Consider the following 13,594-nt stretch of genomic DNA (forward strand, 5'->3'; position numbering starts at 1 on the left):
TATTATTAGATACAAGATGATAATATTTTTGAAAACTCAAAACTATGCTGGCTGAAGAAATGCTAGTGTATTTCATAATAAGTAAAAAAAAACAACTTTGGAGTCACTTCCATAAAAAACAAAAGTAACTCAGATAGAAAAGATAATATTTAAGTAAAAATTCAACTTAAGACAATTAGAGTTTTTTAAGAGTCACCAAGAAAAGAAAAAAACATAGTATGTATTAAAATTTTTGCAAGTAAGTTTTTAAAATATGCCTTTCAGAATCATTTTTTCTACTCTAATATTTGTTTTCTTGATGTTCCCTTTTTAAAGTTTTGAATAATTTATTTAGAAGTACTCTCTAAAAGTTATAATATTTTAATGTAACTACTATTAACAGTCTATAAAATTTTCCAGTTTACCAGTCACACAATGCGATAGTACACTCTTCAACAATCTTGGAAATCAAGACGTTCCAATAAAGAAAAAGTTCTACACTGACCCTTTAATCATCTAGTAGTGGAAATAGCAGCTAGCATCCCACTACCATACCTCACACCCCATGGTCACCAGCTAATACGCCGCACGTAGAACACACAGGATAAACCTGACACATCATTCTGTAGCATCTACTTTTGTCATGTTAGGTCACTTGGTTTATTCTCACATAAAAAACATATTAAGGGAACAAGATACAAAATCTGCGTGAGTGCTGTGGGGTGATGAGGTTTCAGTCTCTCTTTTTTTTTTAAAGATTGTATTTATTTATTTATTTATTTGAGAGAGAGAGCATGCGAGAACAAGTGGGCGGGGGGCGGTAGGTGCAAAGGGAGAGGGAGAAGCAGACTCCTTGCAGGGCAGAGAGCCCCAGCTCAATCCCAGGATCCCAATCATAACCCAAGCCAAAGGCAGACACTTAACCAACTGAGTCACCCAGGTGCCCCCAGTCTCTTCTTCTACAGGGATATTTGGTAGGAGCATTTGAGAGGCAGACTACAAGGTATAAACTATGCTATGGGATTCTGTATAAATCTTACTCAACCCCCTCCTACTGGTACTTAACACACACGCTTACTTGAGCACCAACCTTCTTCCTCTCTCCTTTACCACTCTTGACAAACACACACCTCTTCATTGGTATTAAATAGCAGAGCTAAGTTTTAGACCAATTGTCCGAAATTGGTCTGAAATATTTAAAGCCACCCTCACCTTGTCCACATGGCCAGCAAAACAAGAGAGATAGTTGTTAAGAACTTGCTGAGCCTTGCTGAGACATGGATTCCAAAGACAAAATCAACACTCATGTAGCTCTGACTAGTCATGTGATCTCTCAGCTCCTCAGTTTCCTCATCTGTACAATTATAATCTTCCTCACTGGATTCTCTTTTTCCAGCTTTGTTGAGATATAATTGGCATGTAACGTTGTGTAAGTTTAAGGTATACAAAGAATTTGATTTGTATACATATTATGAAATGATTACCATAATAAGTTTAGCTAACATCCATAATCTGAAAGTTACAATTTTTTGTGTGTATGGTAAGAACTTTTAAAATCTACTCTCTTGGGGCGCCTGGGTGGCACAGCGGTTAAGCGTCTGCCTTCGGCTCAGGGCGTGATCCCGGCGTTAAGGGATCAAGCCCCACATCAGGCTCTTCCACTATGAGCCTGCTTCTTCCTCTCCCACTCCCCCTGCTTGTGTTCCCTCTCTCGCTGGCTGTCTCTCTCTCTGTCGAATAAATAAATAAAATCTTTTAAAAAAATAAATAAATAAAATAAAATCTACTCTCTTGGCAACCTTCACATATACAATACAGTATTAACTATAGCCACCATACTGTACAGTACATCCCCAGAACTTAACTTTCCTATAACTGTAAGTTTGTACCTTTTGACCACCGTTACCCATTTCCTTTCCACCTCTGCCCACCACCTCTGGCAACCACTAATTTGTTCTCTGTATCTGTGTGTTCGGTTTTTTAGATTCCACATGTGAGATCATACAGCATTTGTCTTCCTCTGTCTTATTTCACTCAGTATAATGTACTCAGGATTCATCCATGTTATTACAAACGATAGAATTTCCTTCTTATGGCTGAATAATACTCTATTGTCTTCATATAACATTTGCTTTACCCATTCAAATGTCAATGGACACAACGCTGCAATGAACATGAGAATACAGATATCGCTTCTAGACAATGATTTCATTTCCCTTTGATATATATACAGAAGAGGAATTATCAGATCATACAGTAGTTATATATTTAATTTTCTGTAGAAATTCCATACTGTTTTCCATAGTGGCTGTTCTCACTAGATCACTATGGGAATCCAACAACATAGTGCTAAAAAAAACTTAGCCATAGTCAAAGGGTAGAAGCAACCTACATGTCCATCAACTGATAAATGGATGAATGAAATGTGATATATTCACACAATGAAATATTACTCAGCCATAAAAAAGAATGAAATACTGATACATACTATAAAATGGAAAGATGATAAGTAAAAGAAGCCATACACAAAAGGTCACATATTGCATGATTCCATGTATACTGAAAAATCCTGGATAGGTAAATACCTAGACAGAAAGCCACTAGTAGTTGTCAGGGATTAGAGAGAAGCAGGAAAGAAAAGAGAGGAACTGATTAGTAGATACAGGTTTCCATATAGGGTGATGAAATTCTCTTGGAATTTGATAGAGGTGATGATTGCACAATAAGAATATACTAAAGGCCACGAAATTGTACACTTCAAAATGGTTACTAGTTTATGTTATGTGAATTTTACCTCAATAAAAAAAAAAAAACTTGTCGGTATACTTGGCACAAAGTAAATTTCAGTAAATAGTAACCATTCTTTTTATCCTTATTACTCATTTCCACCATATTGACTCCAGTCCTCATGTTAGTTCAACGAGTCTTCCTTTTCCATTATCTCTGCAGCCTGCTAGCTGAGAAGGGGGAATCACAATCCCAAGAGACCTAGAGAGCTGACCGGGGTGCTGTTGTGAAAGGTCAATGGTTACAAAGCCTTAAAAACTGCCTCATCCCCTTGGCCCTTCTGACCTAAACCTAACAGTTCTAGTCACAAGTAACAAACTTCCCCCCTCAAAAAGGAGTTCTAACAGTCAAGCACAACTTGAGTTAAACTATATACATCTATTTTAACCTTGTATTCACTTATAGATTCTTCCATCTGTTCTCTAACTCTACTGTTTTAAGATTAAATATCAAAACTCAAGCCTGGATTCCAAATGACCACTCACAATTGGGCTCCAATGTAAAAACCCTGTAAAACTAGAAAGATTAGACTGAGAAGAGAGATAATCACTTCTTTTACACTCCAAGCAATGGATACGGGTACGGACACCACTTTACAACTTATTCCCTCCATACCAACTCCCCCCCACAAGTAACACATTAGGGTTTCTGTGACAGGTAAATCAATGATCTCCCGATGAAATGGTGTCTGATTTGGAGGTAGGAAACTAAAAGAATAGTTTGGAAAAATACAATCTATGTTTCTACTAACCTGCTAAATAGTAAGAATACATAATCTGTTTTAAATAAATATTCAAAAATAGAACAAACTGCAATCCTGCATAGGATCCAAGGAGCAAAATAGTTTAAATAAATATTTCAAGAAGAATCCAAGAAAAAGGAAGAGCAATAATAAAAACTTATAATAGGCTGCTTAAGTAACTTGATTTTTATTTTTTTGTTTTTTTGGTCATGATGAGAACTATGAAATTTTTTATTATAGAAAATGTCAAACATAAAGCAGAAGAGTATAATGAACCTCCATGTACATACACATCACCCACCTTCAACAATCATCAGCTCATGGTCAATCTTGTTTCTTCTATATTCCCACTCATTTTCTCCATTCTGTATTATTTTGAGGCAGGGCCCACATATTATATAATTTCATCTAGAAATATAACTTGGTTTTTAGAGTCTGAACTTCATTTATACTATCTACAAAGATAGGACACTGTTAGCTGCCAATTTCTTAACAAACTAAAGACAATATTTTTGTTTGTTTTTTAAGATATTACACAGTGGTAAGCAAGAAGGATGGTCTTTGGAACCATTATTCCAATCCAAACAACATGAAAGAGGATGAAAAGCTAGCATGATAAAAAGCATGTACTCCAGAGATCCCAAAGGAGCCCCGAAGCCCTAAAAGTACCCCATAATAACCTTTGCTAACACTACAAAGTACTGCTAGGAGTTGTGCAGCATGGGAAGTACAGAAACCCATAAGCGCTCTCAAAGACCAGGTGCATCGATTGCATGTCCTGTATCCAATGGAAAAGTGAGCATATATGAGAAGCATTATTCTAAGTGAAAGAAGACACAGAAGTCTACATACTGTGAAATTCTATTTTTATGACACTCCAGGGACAGAAATCAGATTTAGTGGTTGCCAACAGCTGTGGATACGGCTGAGAAACGGCACAAGAAAACCTTTTCAAGGAATTGGAAATGTTCCATTATTTTGATGATGGTGGTAGTTCCATCACGGTACATATTTGTTGAAATTCATTTAACTATGTATTTAAAGGTGGTGGCTTTTACTGTAAGTATATTATACTTCAATTAATCTGACCTCCCAAAATAATCATTAAATGTTTTTAAATTGTTTTAGAAATAGAGGAGATATACTCTAAAGATATGTGTTCTTTCATTCAGATAAAAATTTCTCCACACTGTCAATTGGTTTACATTTTCTAATATATTAGCTCTTACTAAGGAATTTCTTTTATTTTACTTTTTTCAAGTAGGCTCCATGCCCAGTGTGGAGCCCAATGCAGAGCTTGAACTCACAACCTTGAGATCAAGACCTGAGTTGAGATCAAGAGTCAGATGCCCAACTGAGCCACCCAGGCACCCCACTAAGGAATTCCTTTTAAATCCTAATCTCACATGACAAACACAAACACATGCTGTTGCTATTAAGTCACCAAAATTTCAGCCTTGGAAAAAGGTTATAAATCAAGTTTAGTAACTTTCTCTATGGATCTGTGAACACTACTTTGCAGAAGCTTAAATTAGTTATTAGTCACTGAGGAAAGAAAGGAGGAAGGGAAGAAAGGAGTGAGGAAAGATGAAGAAATCAGACATGTAGAACATATGTCCACATAAGCAATAGATTTTAAGGCAATTTCATTTAAATATCATTGAAATTTACCCAAGACAGCTTTGATACAGTTTTTATAATGGTTTTGAGATATTCATATAACTGATAGGCTTAAAAATATACAGCAACCATAAAAACAAATGGTTAAGGTAAAGAACACAGAAAAAGGATGTGGAAGGATTGCTTCTATGGGAAATGTTTTTAGACAGATATATTGAATTTACACATGAAATTTCTTAACAAGCTTATTAATGAAAAGAACCAATTAACTACAGCATGTGGGGAGAAACCTGGTAATTTTTACCCACATCCCTACTTAAGACATCAACTTTAGAGGTTTAAGTTATAGTTGACCTCTCTGTGTGTCTTAACATTCTTGGTGCAATTACTCAGGAATGGGTAGAAAATTATCACACTGCAAGCTTCACTCAGCTCTAAGTGTCCCATAATCTATCAAAACAGGCTTCACTCTGCTCTAAGTGTCCCAAGATCCATCAACATCAGGACTACGAGAGAGAGCTCCATGCAACACTCCAGAGGAGCACCAGGAGAAATTCACACTGATTATGGTCTTGAGAAGGATAGTGGTTCTCCGAAACAACTGCCTTATTTTATCTCCTGAACACAGTATACCATGTAATGGTCAATTTTTTTTTTCCATTTCAAGCTGGCTGGCAGAATGTTTGGAGTTAAAATTTCCACCCAATTTAACAAGTATATGGGTCATTATTTATGGTTTTTCATTGCATTCCTAAGACTACTTTGTTTCAGATCCCACTTCTCTCCCCTTGAAATGACATATGGACCATACAGGCATAGCTCAAGGACTTCCCAGGCCAAGTACTTTGGGTTCAAACAGGTCATAGTCAAGCTATCCAGAATTTTCCTGGCTCAGCTTTCACCCAAAGAATCAAAGTACTCTTAATTTCCCTCCACAGTAATTCCTCCCTGCTAGCTGATAGTCCCTTCCTGAATTCTTCCTTCCCATTCTCTGCTGTCACTTCTCAAAACTGTCTTTCACCCTACATTAGAATTACACTGCCTTGATGTATGTTATGTATTATTGACCAATGTCTAACATCTTAGAACATAGCTGGACATAAAATATTCAGACATATTTAAACACAAGACAGTGATATCTGACATCAAATTATGAGGAAAGTAAGCTTAGGGACTGTTGAACCATTCTTAATACAACTTAGCTGATAGAAAGATGAAAATAACATACCCTAACACACCACACATTGATCTCCATGCCTAAGGCATGCGTTAGGCATGAAGGCTGAGAATATATCACTGAACTTCATTTTTTATGGCTTTGGGGACCCCTTAAAATTGATTATTTATAATCAGGGGTATTTTTATTTATTAGCCTTCATAACCAGGCATTTTAATATAATATTTTCAGACCATCAGCTAAATGAATGCTTAAGGGAATAAGGTATTTACCATTTGGAGAGCAGATAAAAGTATATTTTCCTAATTCCAAGACAGAGGTATAAGAATGGGTCAATTTAGGATCTATTCATAAAATTAAAATGACTTGTTATTTATTGGGGCACTTCTGTGACAGTAGGTTCACAATCTCTATTAGATCAAACCCTCTGAAGGGATCTGAAGACGGCCTCCCAGAAATACACATATATGACAAATTTTGAGTATAATTTCAGAAAGTCCACAGACTGCCTGCATCCCACCACAGACGCTTGTCCACCTCCTGGAACAGGGATCCCTGCAAATTAGGCTAAGGCTCTCTGTTCCACAGGCTTAAATTCAAGACTACTAGTCATTAAAAAACACACACCCCAAAACTAACTATTAAAAAAAAACTAAATTAATTCTTCATAATAATGACTCTTCTGTTCCTTCTTCCTGAATGTTGTTTTAAAGTAAGTCACAACTAAAATAACTGATAAGTATAAGAATTCACTTCCTTTACTGCCATCTGAAACAAGATTCCTGACGGTCATTCACACTTCCAAACTCAGCTGCACAAAGCCCTAACTCATATACTCTTTTCCGAAATTTTGACCACAGTAAATCATCTTCAGTTTTTTAAATATTGGCTGGCATTTTATCCACAATAAAAGACTAATGGAATACAGTCCTTTGCAAAAAATTTTAGTCATTCCCAATTTACCTTAATCCATACTTTGCTTAACTCAATAGAATAGCAAAGATATTGTCTTATTTCTAAAATAGATGAGATTTAGACATTCTAAAAAGTGAAAATGTTCAAAACTGTCATTCATGATTTAATATTATACCTCTATTCTTCCTTATACTTTCCATTCAGTTGTACCAAACCAAAAATTAGAAAGAATGTAATGGCATTATAGGCAAACATAACAAGTATAAAAATTGCAACAATTCACTTGAGTTTTTTTTTATTACACTTATGTCTACACAATATTGAAAAAAAAACCTATATAAATGAGAAAGCAGCTGAAGGGCAAAATCAAACTCCTGGCTTTATTAGATGCAGACTTAATGTCTTTGAGATAAAATATTTGTAGGTGCCACAGTCAATCAAGATTTCAATAGAAACCAGAGATGAAAGCATTCATGCATAAAAGGCAAGTGTGATAATTATGATGTGCAGACAAGATAATGGAAAATATCCTCGGCTGCTTTTCATTTTCTGTATCAAGTGCTGCCTTGACCTAGACATCCTATAATGCTCCATCACATTTACTGCATTATTTTATTTTAATTATTTAGCAGAATTTAATTAATTTGGATGGCATCTGCTCAGTCAGGATGGGAATCCTCTACTGTATCATAGGGTCTTTTCCCTGTGTCATTTCTCAAAATAATCCTGCAAAACAGTTTTGAATAAACGTGCAACTGACTCAAAGTTCTTGTACATCCTTCAAGTTTATTAACCTCTTATTGATTAAACAAATGGTACCCATTTTCCTAGAATGTCATTTTCAGACAGTTTATGCCAAAGCTTTTGCAGACAATTTATAGTAGAAATTTTAATGTGTGACTCTACACTGTAAAGTTTACATTGGCTCCAGGTCCCTAGAGGAGACGCAAATAGAAACTGGTAGAATAATTATTATAGAGAAGAGTATAGTTCAGCATACAGATTTAGCACAAAGTTCACTGCCTGTGTATTTAAGGATTATGGTAATCATTTTCTCAGCTGCGCTCTAATCTATTCTTCAGAACCAGGGTTCATCCACCTTAATATTCATGAAAATACTCCCTAACAAAGTTCAAGATTACAATTACATTGCTATTATTACTACAATGTATTACATTATAAAAATACTAAGGCTTTATAGTTATTAGCCTGCCAAAATTATAATAATGCTTCTGACAAATGTGATACTGTAACTGTTCCTTCTAATACTCTTCCATAATTTGGGGGAAAGTAACTTTTAGATATCATTAACAATTTCTGTTCAGAACTGTCAAGTCAATGAAAGGGGTTTTTCAATGTCCCCATTTCATTATTAAATGAAAGCATATACAAAAATCCTTTCCTACTAAAAGGCAAACCTAACACACCAATAAGACAGATCAGCACCTGACTAAAAGGACAGTGGTCACTGAGGATTTGATCCTGGATAAAAGCAGAAAGTCTTATACTAGTTGACACTCAAATGCAACCCCACCTTCCCCTAGAAATAAGTCACTACCAGCCTACTTCTTCCTTGGTAAGGGTGGCTAGCAAAACAGATGAGGTTGGCAGGGGTGAATCAGATTCTCCTCCCTTGTAATAACAAATATGGCAAGGTTTTCTCTGGTATCTTAAAGACAGAAAAGAGGGGCACCTGGGTGGCTCAGTCAGTTAAGCGTCTGCCTTCAGCTCAGGTCATGATCCCAGGGTACTGGGATTAAGCCCCGCATGGGGCTCCCTCCTCAGTGGTGAGCCTGCTTCTCCCTCTGCCTGCCACTCCCCCTGCTTGTATGCTCTCTCTCTCTGTCAAATAAATAAATAAAATATTTAGGAAAAAGAAAAGAAGAAGGCACTTTCTGCAGATACAAGTGGGTACAGAATGAAACCATTAATAGAGTTCTTCATTCTGCCCCTTATGAAGATAGACAAAGCCACAAAAAATAAAAATTCAAGTTCCAGTAAGGTATTTTAAATTTGCCAGTCTAAGAAGGCATACACTCTCATCCTTATCTGGTTATCCGGGGACAGTCATCTTAATACTTCCATAATAGCAATCCCAAGCCCAGGGGCCAAACCAGGGTCAGAAGGAGATTTAACACAACTCTTTGGTAAATGATGTGACAACATGAAAAGTATTCACAAAATACCTGCACCCTGAGATGCAGCATCAGCACTCTGGAATTTATCTCAAGAGTGTAACTTAAAGGAAAGAAAAATATTATTAGCACAATAATGTTAAGTAAAAGTTTGTGTGTATATTTATATATATGTGTGTGTGTATATATATATATATATATATATATAATATAAAAGAGAAAAAAATTGGAAATAATCAAAATAGGTTAAGTGCAATCATTTGATGAAATACTAAGCAGCCAACTAAAATAATCATGAAGATTATACAACAGGGAAAAACATTCACACAGTAATGTGAAAAAAAATTTAATTGTTCAGTTAGAAAAACATTCAAAAGTCATTAACTTGAAAACAGTAAAACTAACAGTGACATTCCGTACTGTAAAAATACCTCAAAAGCAAAGACTCCATCCAGATGAGAAACACAGAAAGCAAGTTTACCTTGAGCTAGTCTTTCAAGTCGTTTTCCATGTTCCGGGGGTATTGCATACCTAAAATTTTAAACATAAATAAAAATTTTAGATTTATAACTGCTCAGCTAGTATCCTTAGATAATGTCACGTTAAAAAAAAAAAAAGCCAAATTCCACTTAGACAAAATGAACAGAGATTAGAAAACCAATCACAGAGTCATATCCCTTGGACACTAGACAGAAGAAAAATGAACTGTAAACCACCTATTTCAGTGCCCAAGCTCACCAACCCAACCACATTTTACGGATTAGGGAACAAAGGCCCAAGGCCAGTAAACTACTTGGACAAGGAAGGCTGCTAGCCACAGCAGGGAGACTAAAACCTCTTTTCCAACACTCCCTTCACCCCAGAAATCGAGGCCTCTTATTGGTTGTATGCTCTATGTTTTGTTGTTGGCTAGTTTGGCCTTTGTTTTTTAGAAAACCTAGGTGGTTGTGCTTTTTTTTTTTAACCTTTTAAAATGTTTTTATTGACAAGCAGGATAGAACACAAAATTATTATAGCAATACTCATATTTCCACCAAACCTAAGAACATTATACTTTTTGAATAGATTTTATTGTTTTTAAGATTTATTTATTGGCTTTAGAGAGAGAGAAAGAGCACAAGGAGTGGGAGGGGCAGAGGGAGAGAAAATCCTCAAGCAGACTCCCCACTGAGCACAGAGCTTGGCACAGCGCTAGATTCCAGGACCCTGAGATCATGACCTGAGCCGAAATCGAAGTCAGAAGTTTGACCGAGCCACCCAGGCACCCCTCAAATAGACTTTAAATAAAAAATTACCAGCGATAAGAAAGCAGTGTCTATGGATTTTATGATTTTACAGCTTTTATTTTTACTTTTTTTAATAAGATTTTATTTATTTACTTGACAGAGAGAGGCAGGCAGCGAGAGAGGGAACACAAGCAGGGGGAGTGGGAGAGGAAGAAGCAGGCTCCCAGCAGAGGAGCCTGATGTGGGGCTCGATCCCAGAACGCTGGGATCACGCCCTGAGCTGAAGGCAGACGCTTAATGACTGAGCCACCCAGGCGCCCCCAAATAGATTTTAAATAAAAAATTACCAGCGATAAGAAAGCAGTATCTATGGATTTTATTATTTTACAGCTTTTAAAATACTGATTATAGAAAAAAAAATGTTCACCCTCAAACAGAAATACTCATTTCTAGTTTCTGGTATTTTCAAAAGTGAAAAAGTTGAACTTATCTACTGTGAACTTACTAACAAATTTTAAAACAATAATCTCACAGGGCACCTGGGTGGCTCTGCATAGAACCAACTTAAGATTCTTTCTCTCCTTCTCCCTCTGCCCCACCACTCCTGTTCACTCACTCTTTCTCTAAAAAAAACAAAACAAACAAAAAACCTCCCAATTTATTACACAAATAATAAATATTATAGGAAGTTTAATGAGAAAATTTAAGGATATTAAAAATAAAGTGATCATTTCATGTTTTAAGTAAAAATGATGTTATTGTTAAGACCTACATTTGCTATGTTTACTAGTTCAATATATATTAAGTACAAGTTACTTTTTACTAAAATAATTTTTCTCATTTAACCTAAGACCACACTTGGTTGCATTTAATGTCATTGATAACATATGCAAAACTTAATTGGATCCGATATAACTAGGCAATTTTCTAAAAGAAAATTCAACCATATATCCTGTTCCTTAAGGCACTGTTAATGAAATTATTCCAACTGAACTGCGAAGATAAAATTTTAGCATAACTAAATGACAATCATCCAATTTATTTATACACTAGCCACCTCTTACATTTTTAATCCCAGTTTACATCACCAAATATACCCACAAAGGGGGAAAACAACTTATCTATGCTCCCGACAACAGGGTCATGTCCCCCTTACATACACACACGTGTGCGTGTACACACACACACGCCTGCACACATGTAATGGATATATGCATGCCCACAAATGGTTGGACACAGATGGAGATATAGATCGAGAGTCACTTTTCTGAAAATTGGCATCAAAGTTAAAGCTCATTTTTCTGAGGTTCAATCATGTATTCAAAGAAAATATAAACATCTATTCAAAGAAAATATAAACATATATGTTAAATGTAAATATAAACATAAGTATAAACATATATAAGGATAAAGAATATCTTTGACGTAGTCTTTCAGTCAGTCCACACAACAACTCTATGACAAAATCACATAACCAACACTTAGAGTAAACTCATCTTCTAAAGGGATACTCATGAAACGTCTCTAGAGGCTAATCACCAGAAAGACTTTCTCCATACATTAAACATATGACAAAAATTCTTTAAATTGGATACATGACCATAAGGCACTAAGTGTGTCCCCTTGATGCAACTCGCCCTTTAAGTTTTAAGGTATAAAATACTTTAAGCCACTAAGGTATAAAATAACCATTCCAGGGGTGTCCCCACTCCCTCCCAAACTACCCTCCACAGTGTGCCAAAGTCATCTCTGCAAACTACAGCTGATCATGACAAAGCCCTGGACCTTCGATGGCTGACTATATAACCTGAAGGACAAAAGCCAAACTGCTCTGAAGGGCACACAGGCCTGCTGCAATCTTGGCAACTTTTCTGATGTCCCAATCAAACCTGTTCTTTGGCTTTAACAAATCACTTGAAGTTCTTTCCAGTGCCCTTGCTATTCACACCTCTACTATTTTCCATCCCCTATTTCTTGGGCTTTACATGCCGTCAATTTTGTCCAGTCAACAAAAACACACATTCTTTTTTCCAAGCTCAGCCTGAGTCACCCCTAGGAAGAGCTTCCCCCTCCCTCTCTTGCTGTATCACCCACATGGAATACAGGCCTCCACCATGGCACTCAGAATTTTTTTTTTTTTTTTTTTTTTTACCTTTTCGGCTTCCCGGCTCTCCTCTCAAGCTCTTTAGTGGCAAGGCCAGTGTCTTTCCCTAAGAACAAAGCACCAGCTAAGCAGATGCTCAGTGTTTGCTGACTTTTCTCACTCTCAAGTGATGAATCATGTTCCTGATCCTCCAGGGGAGGAAGGATATAGGAAAAAGAAAAATACTCCCACAGTTTTCACTCCCATTCACCCTGGAATCCATTGCAACCTGAATTCTATTTTTACCATTCTTGATATAACTACTTGGATAAAGCTTGCCCCATTTTTTAGTCCTTACCTACTTGGTCCTCTCTGAAAATTTTGACCAGATCCAACTTATTTCCAGTGATTTTCTACCTTGTCCTCTTGCCAAACCTCACAGTGACATTCTCCAGGCCTCCATGTTTTAGTGCTTCCACATTTCTCCCTGAGGAAACCACCTTCACTCAAGGCTTCAAAATCTTCCTTGTGGTGCTGAACCACATCTCCATTCCAAGCACCTCTCTTGAGCTCTGAAAATCTACAACAAAGCAGCTATTCAACAAATCCATTTGGCAGTCCTCAAACACAATTTGTCCAAAGCTTAATCTTCCAACATCTTCCTGGCAGACCAGCTTCTCCTCCAGTTCCTCATCCAACCAACTGTCCAGAAATGTGGGAGTTGTCTGTGGTTGTACTCCCATTATTTAACCAATCCCCAATTTATGTGTTCTACCTTGTACCTGTTCAAGAGAAGTCTCATGAATCTCATGCTTTTATTTCTCTATCCCACTGCCACCACTTGATCCAAGCCACTATTCTCTATCACACACAGTACTGCTTCATCTCTTAAATTGTCACCCTGTCTCCAGCCTTGCCCTCTCTAGTCCA

The 13,594-nt window shown here is 36.6% G+C and overlaps 1 protein-coding gene across 4 annotated transcripts in view; it reads right to left on the bottom strand.

Annotated features, from left to right (window-relative positions):
* The window catches only part of KDM4C (lysine demethylase 4C), a 436,152-nt gene that overhangs the window by 308,289 nt on the left and 114,269 nt on the right, over positions 1–13,594 (bottom strand). For all 4 annotated transcript variants that reach the window (XM_045780262.2, XM_087869653.1, XM_087869652.1 and 1 more), the window contains one exon: positions 9,837–9,886. In XM_045780262.2, the coding sequence (XP_045636218.1) occupies positions 9,837–9,886 (50 nt within the window). The remainder of the gene's footprint in view (positions 1–9,836; positions 9,887–13,594) is intronic.

Source organism: Ursus americanus, chromosome 18 (genome assembly GCF_024610735.1).
Source record: "Ursus americanus isolate L20-20 chromosome 18, mUrsAme1.1.p, whole genome shotgun sequence".
In the NCBI taxonomy this organism is placed as follows: domain Eukaryota; kingdom Metazoa; phylum Chordata; class Mammalia; order Carnivora; family Ursidae; genus Ursus; species Ursus americanus.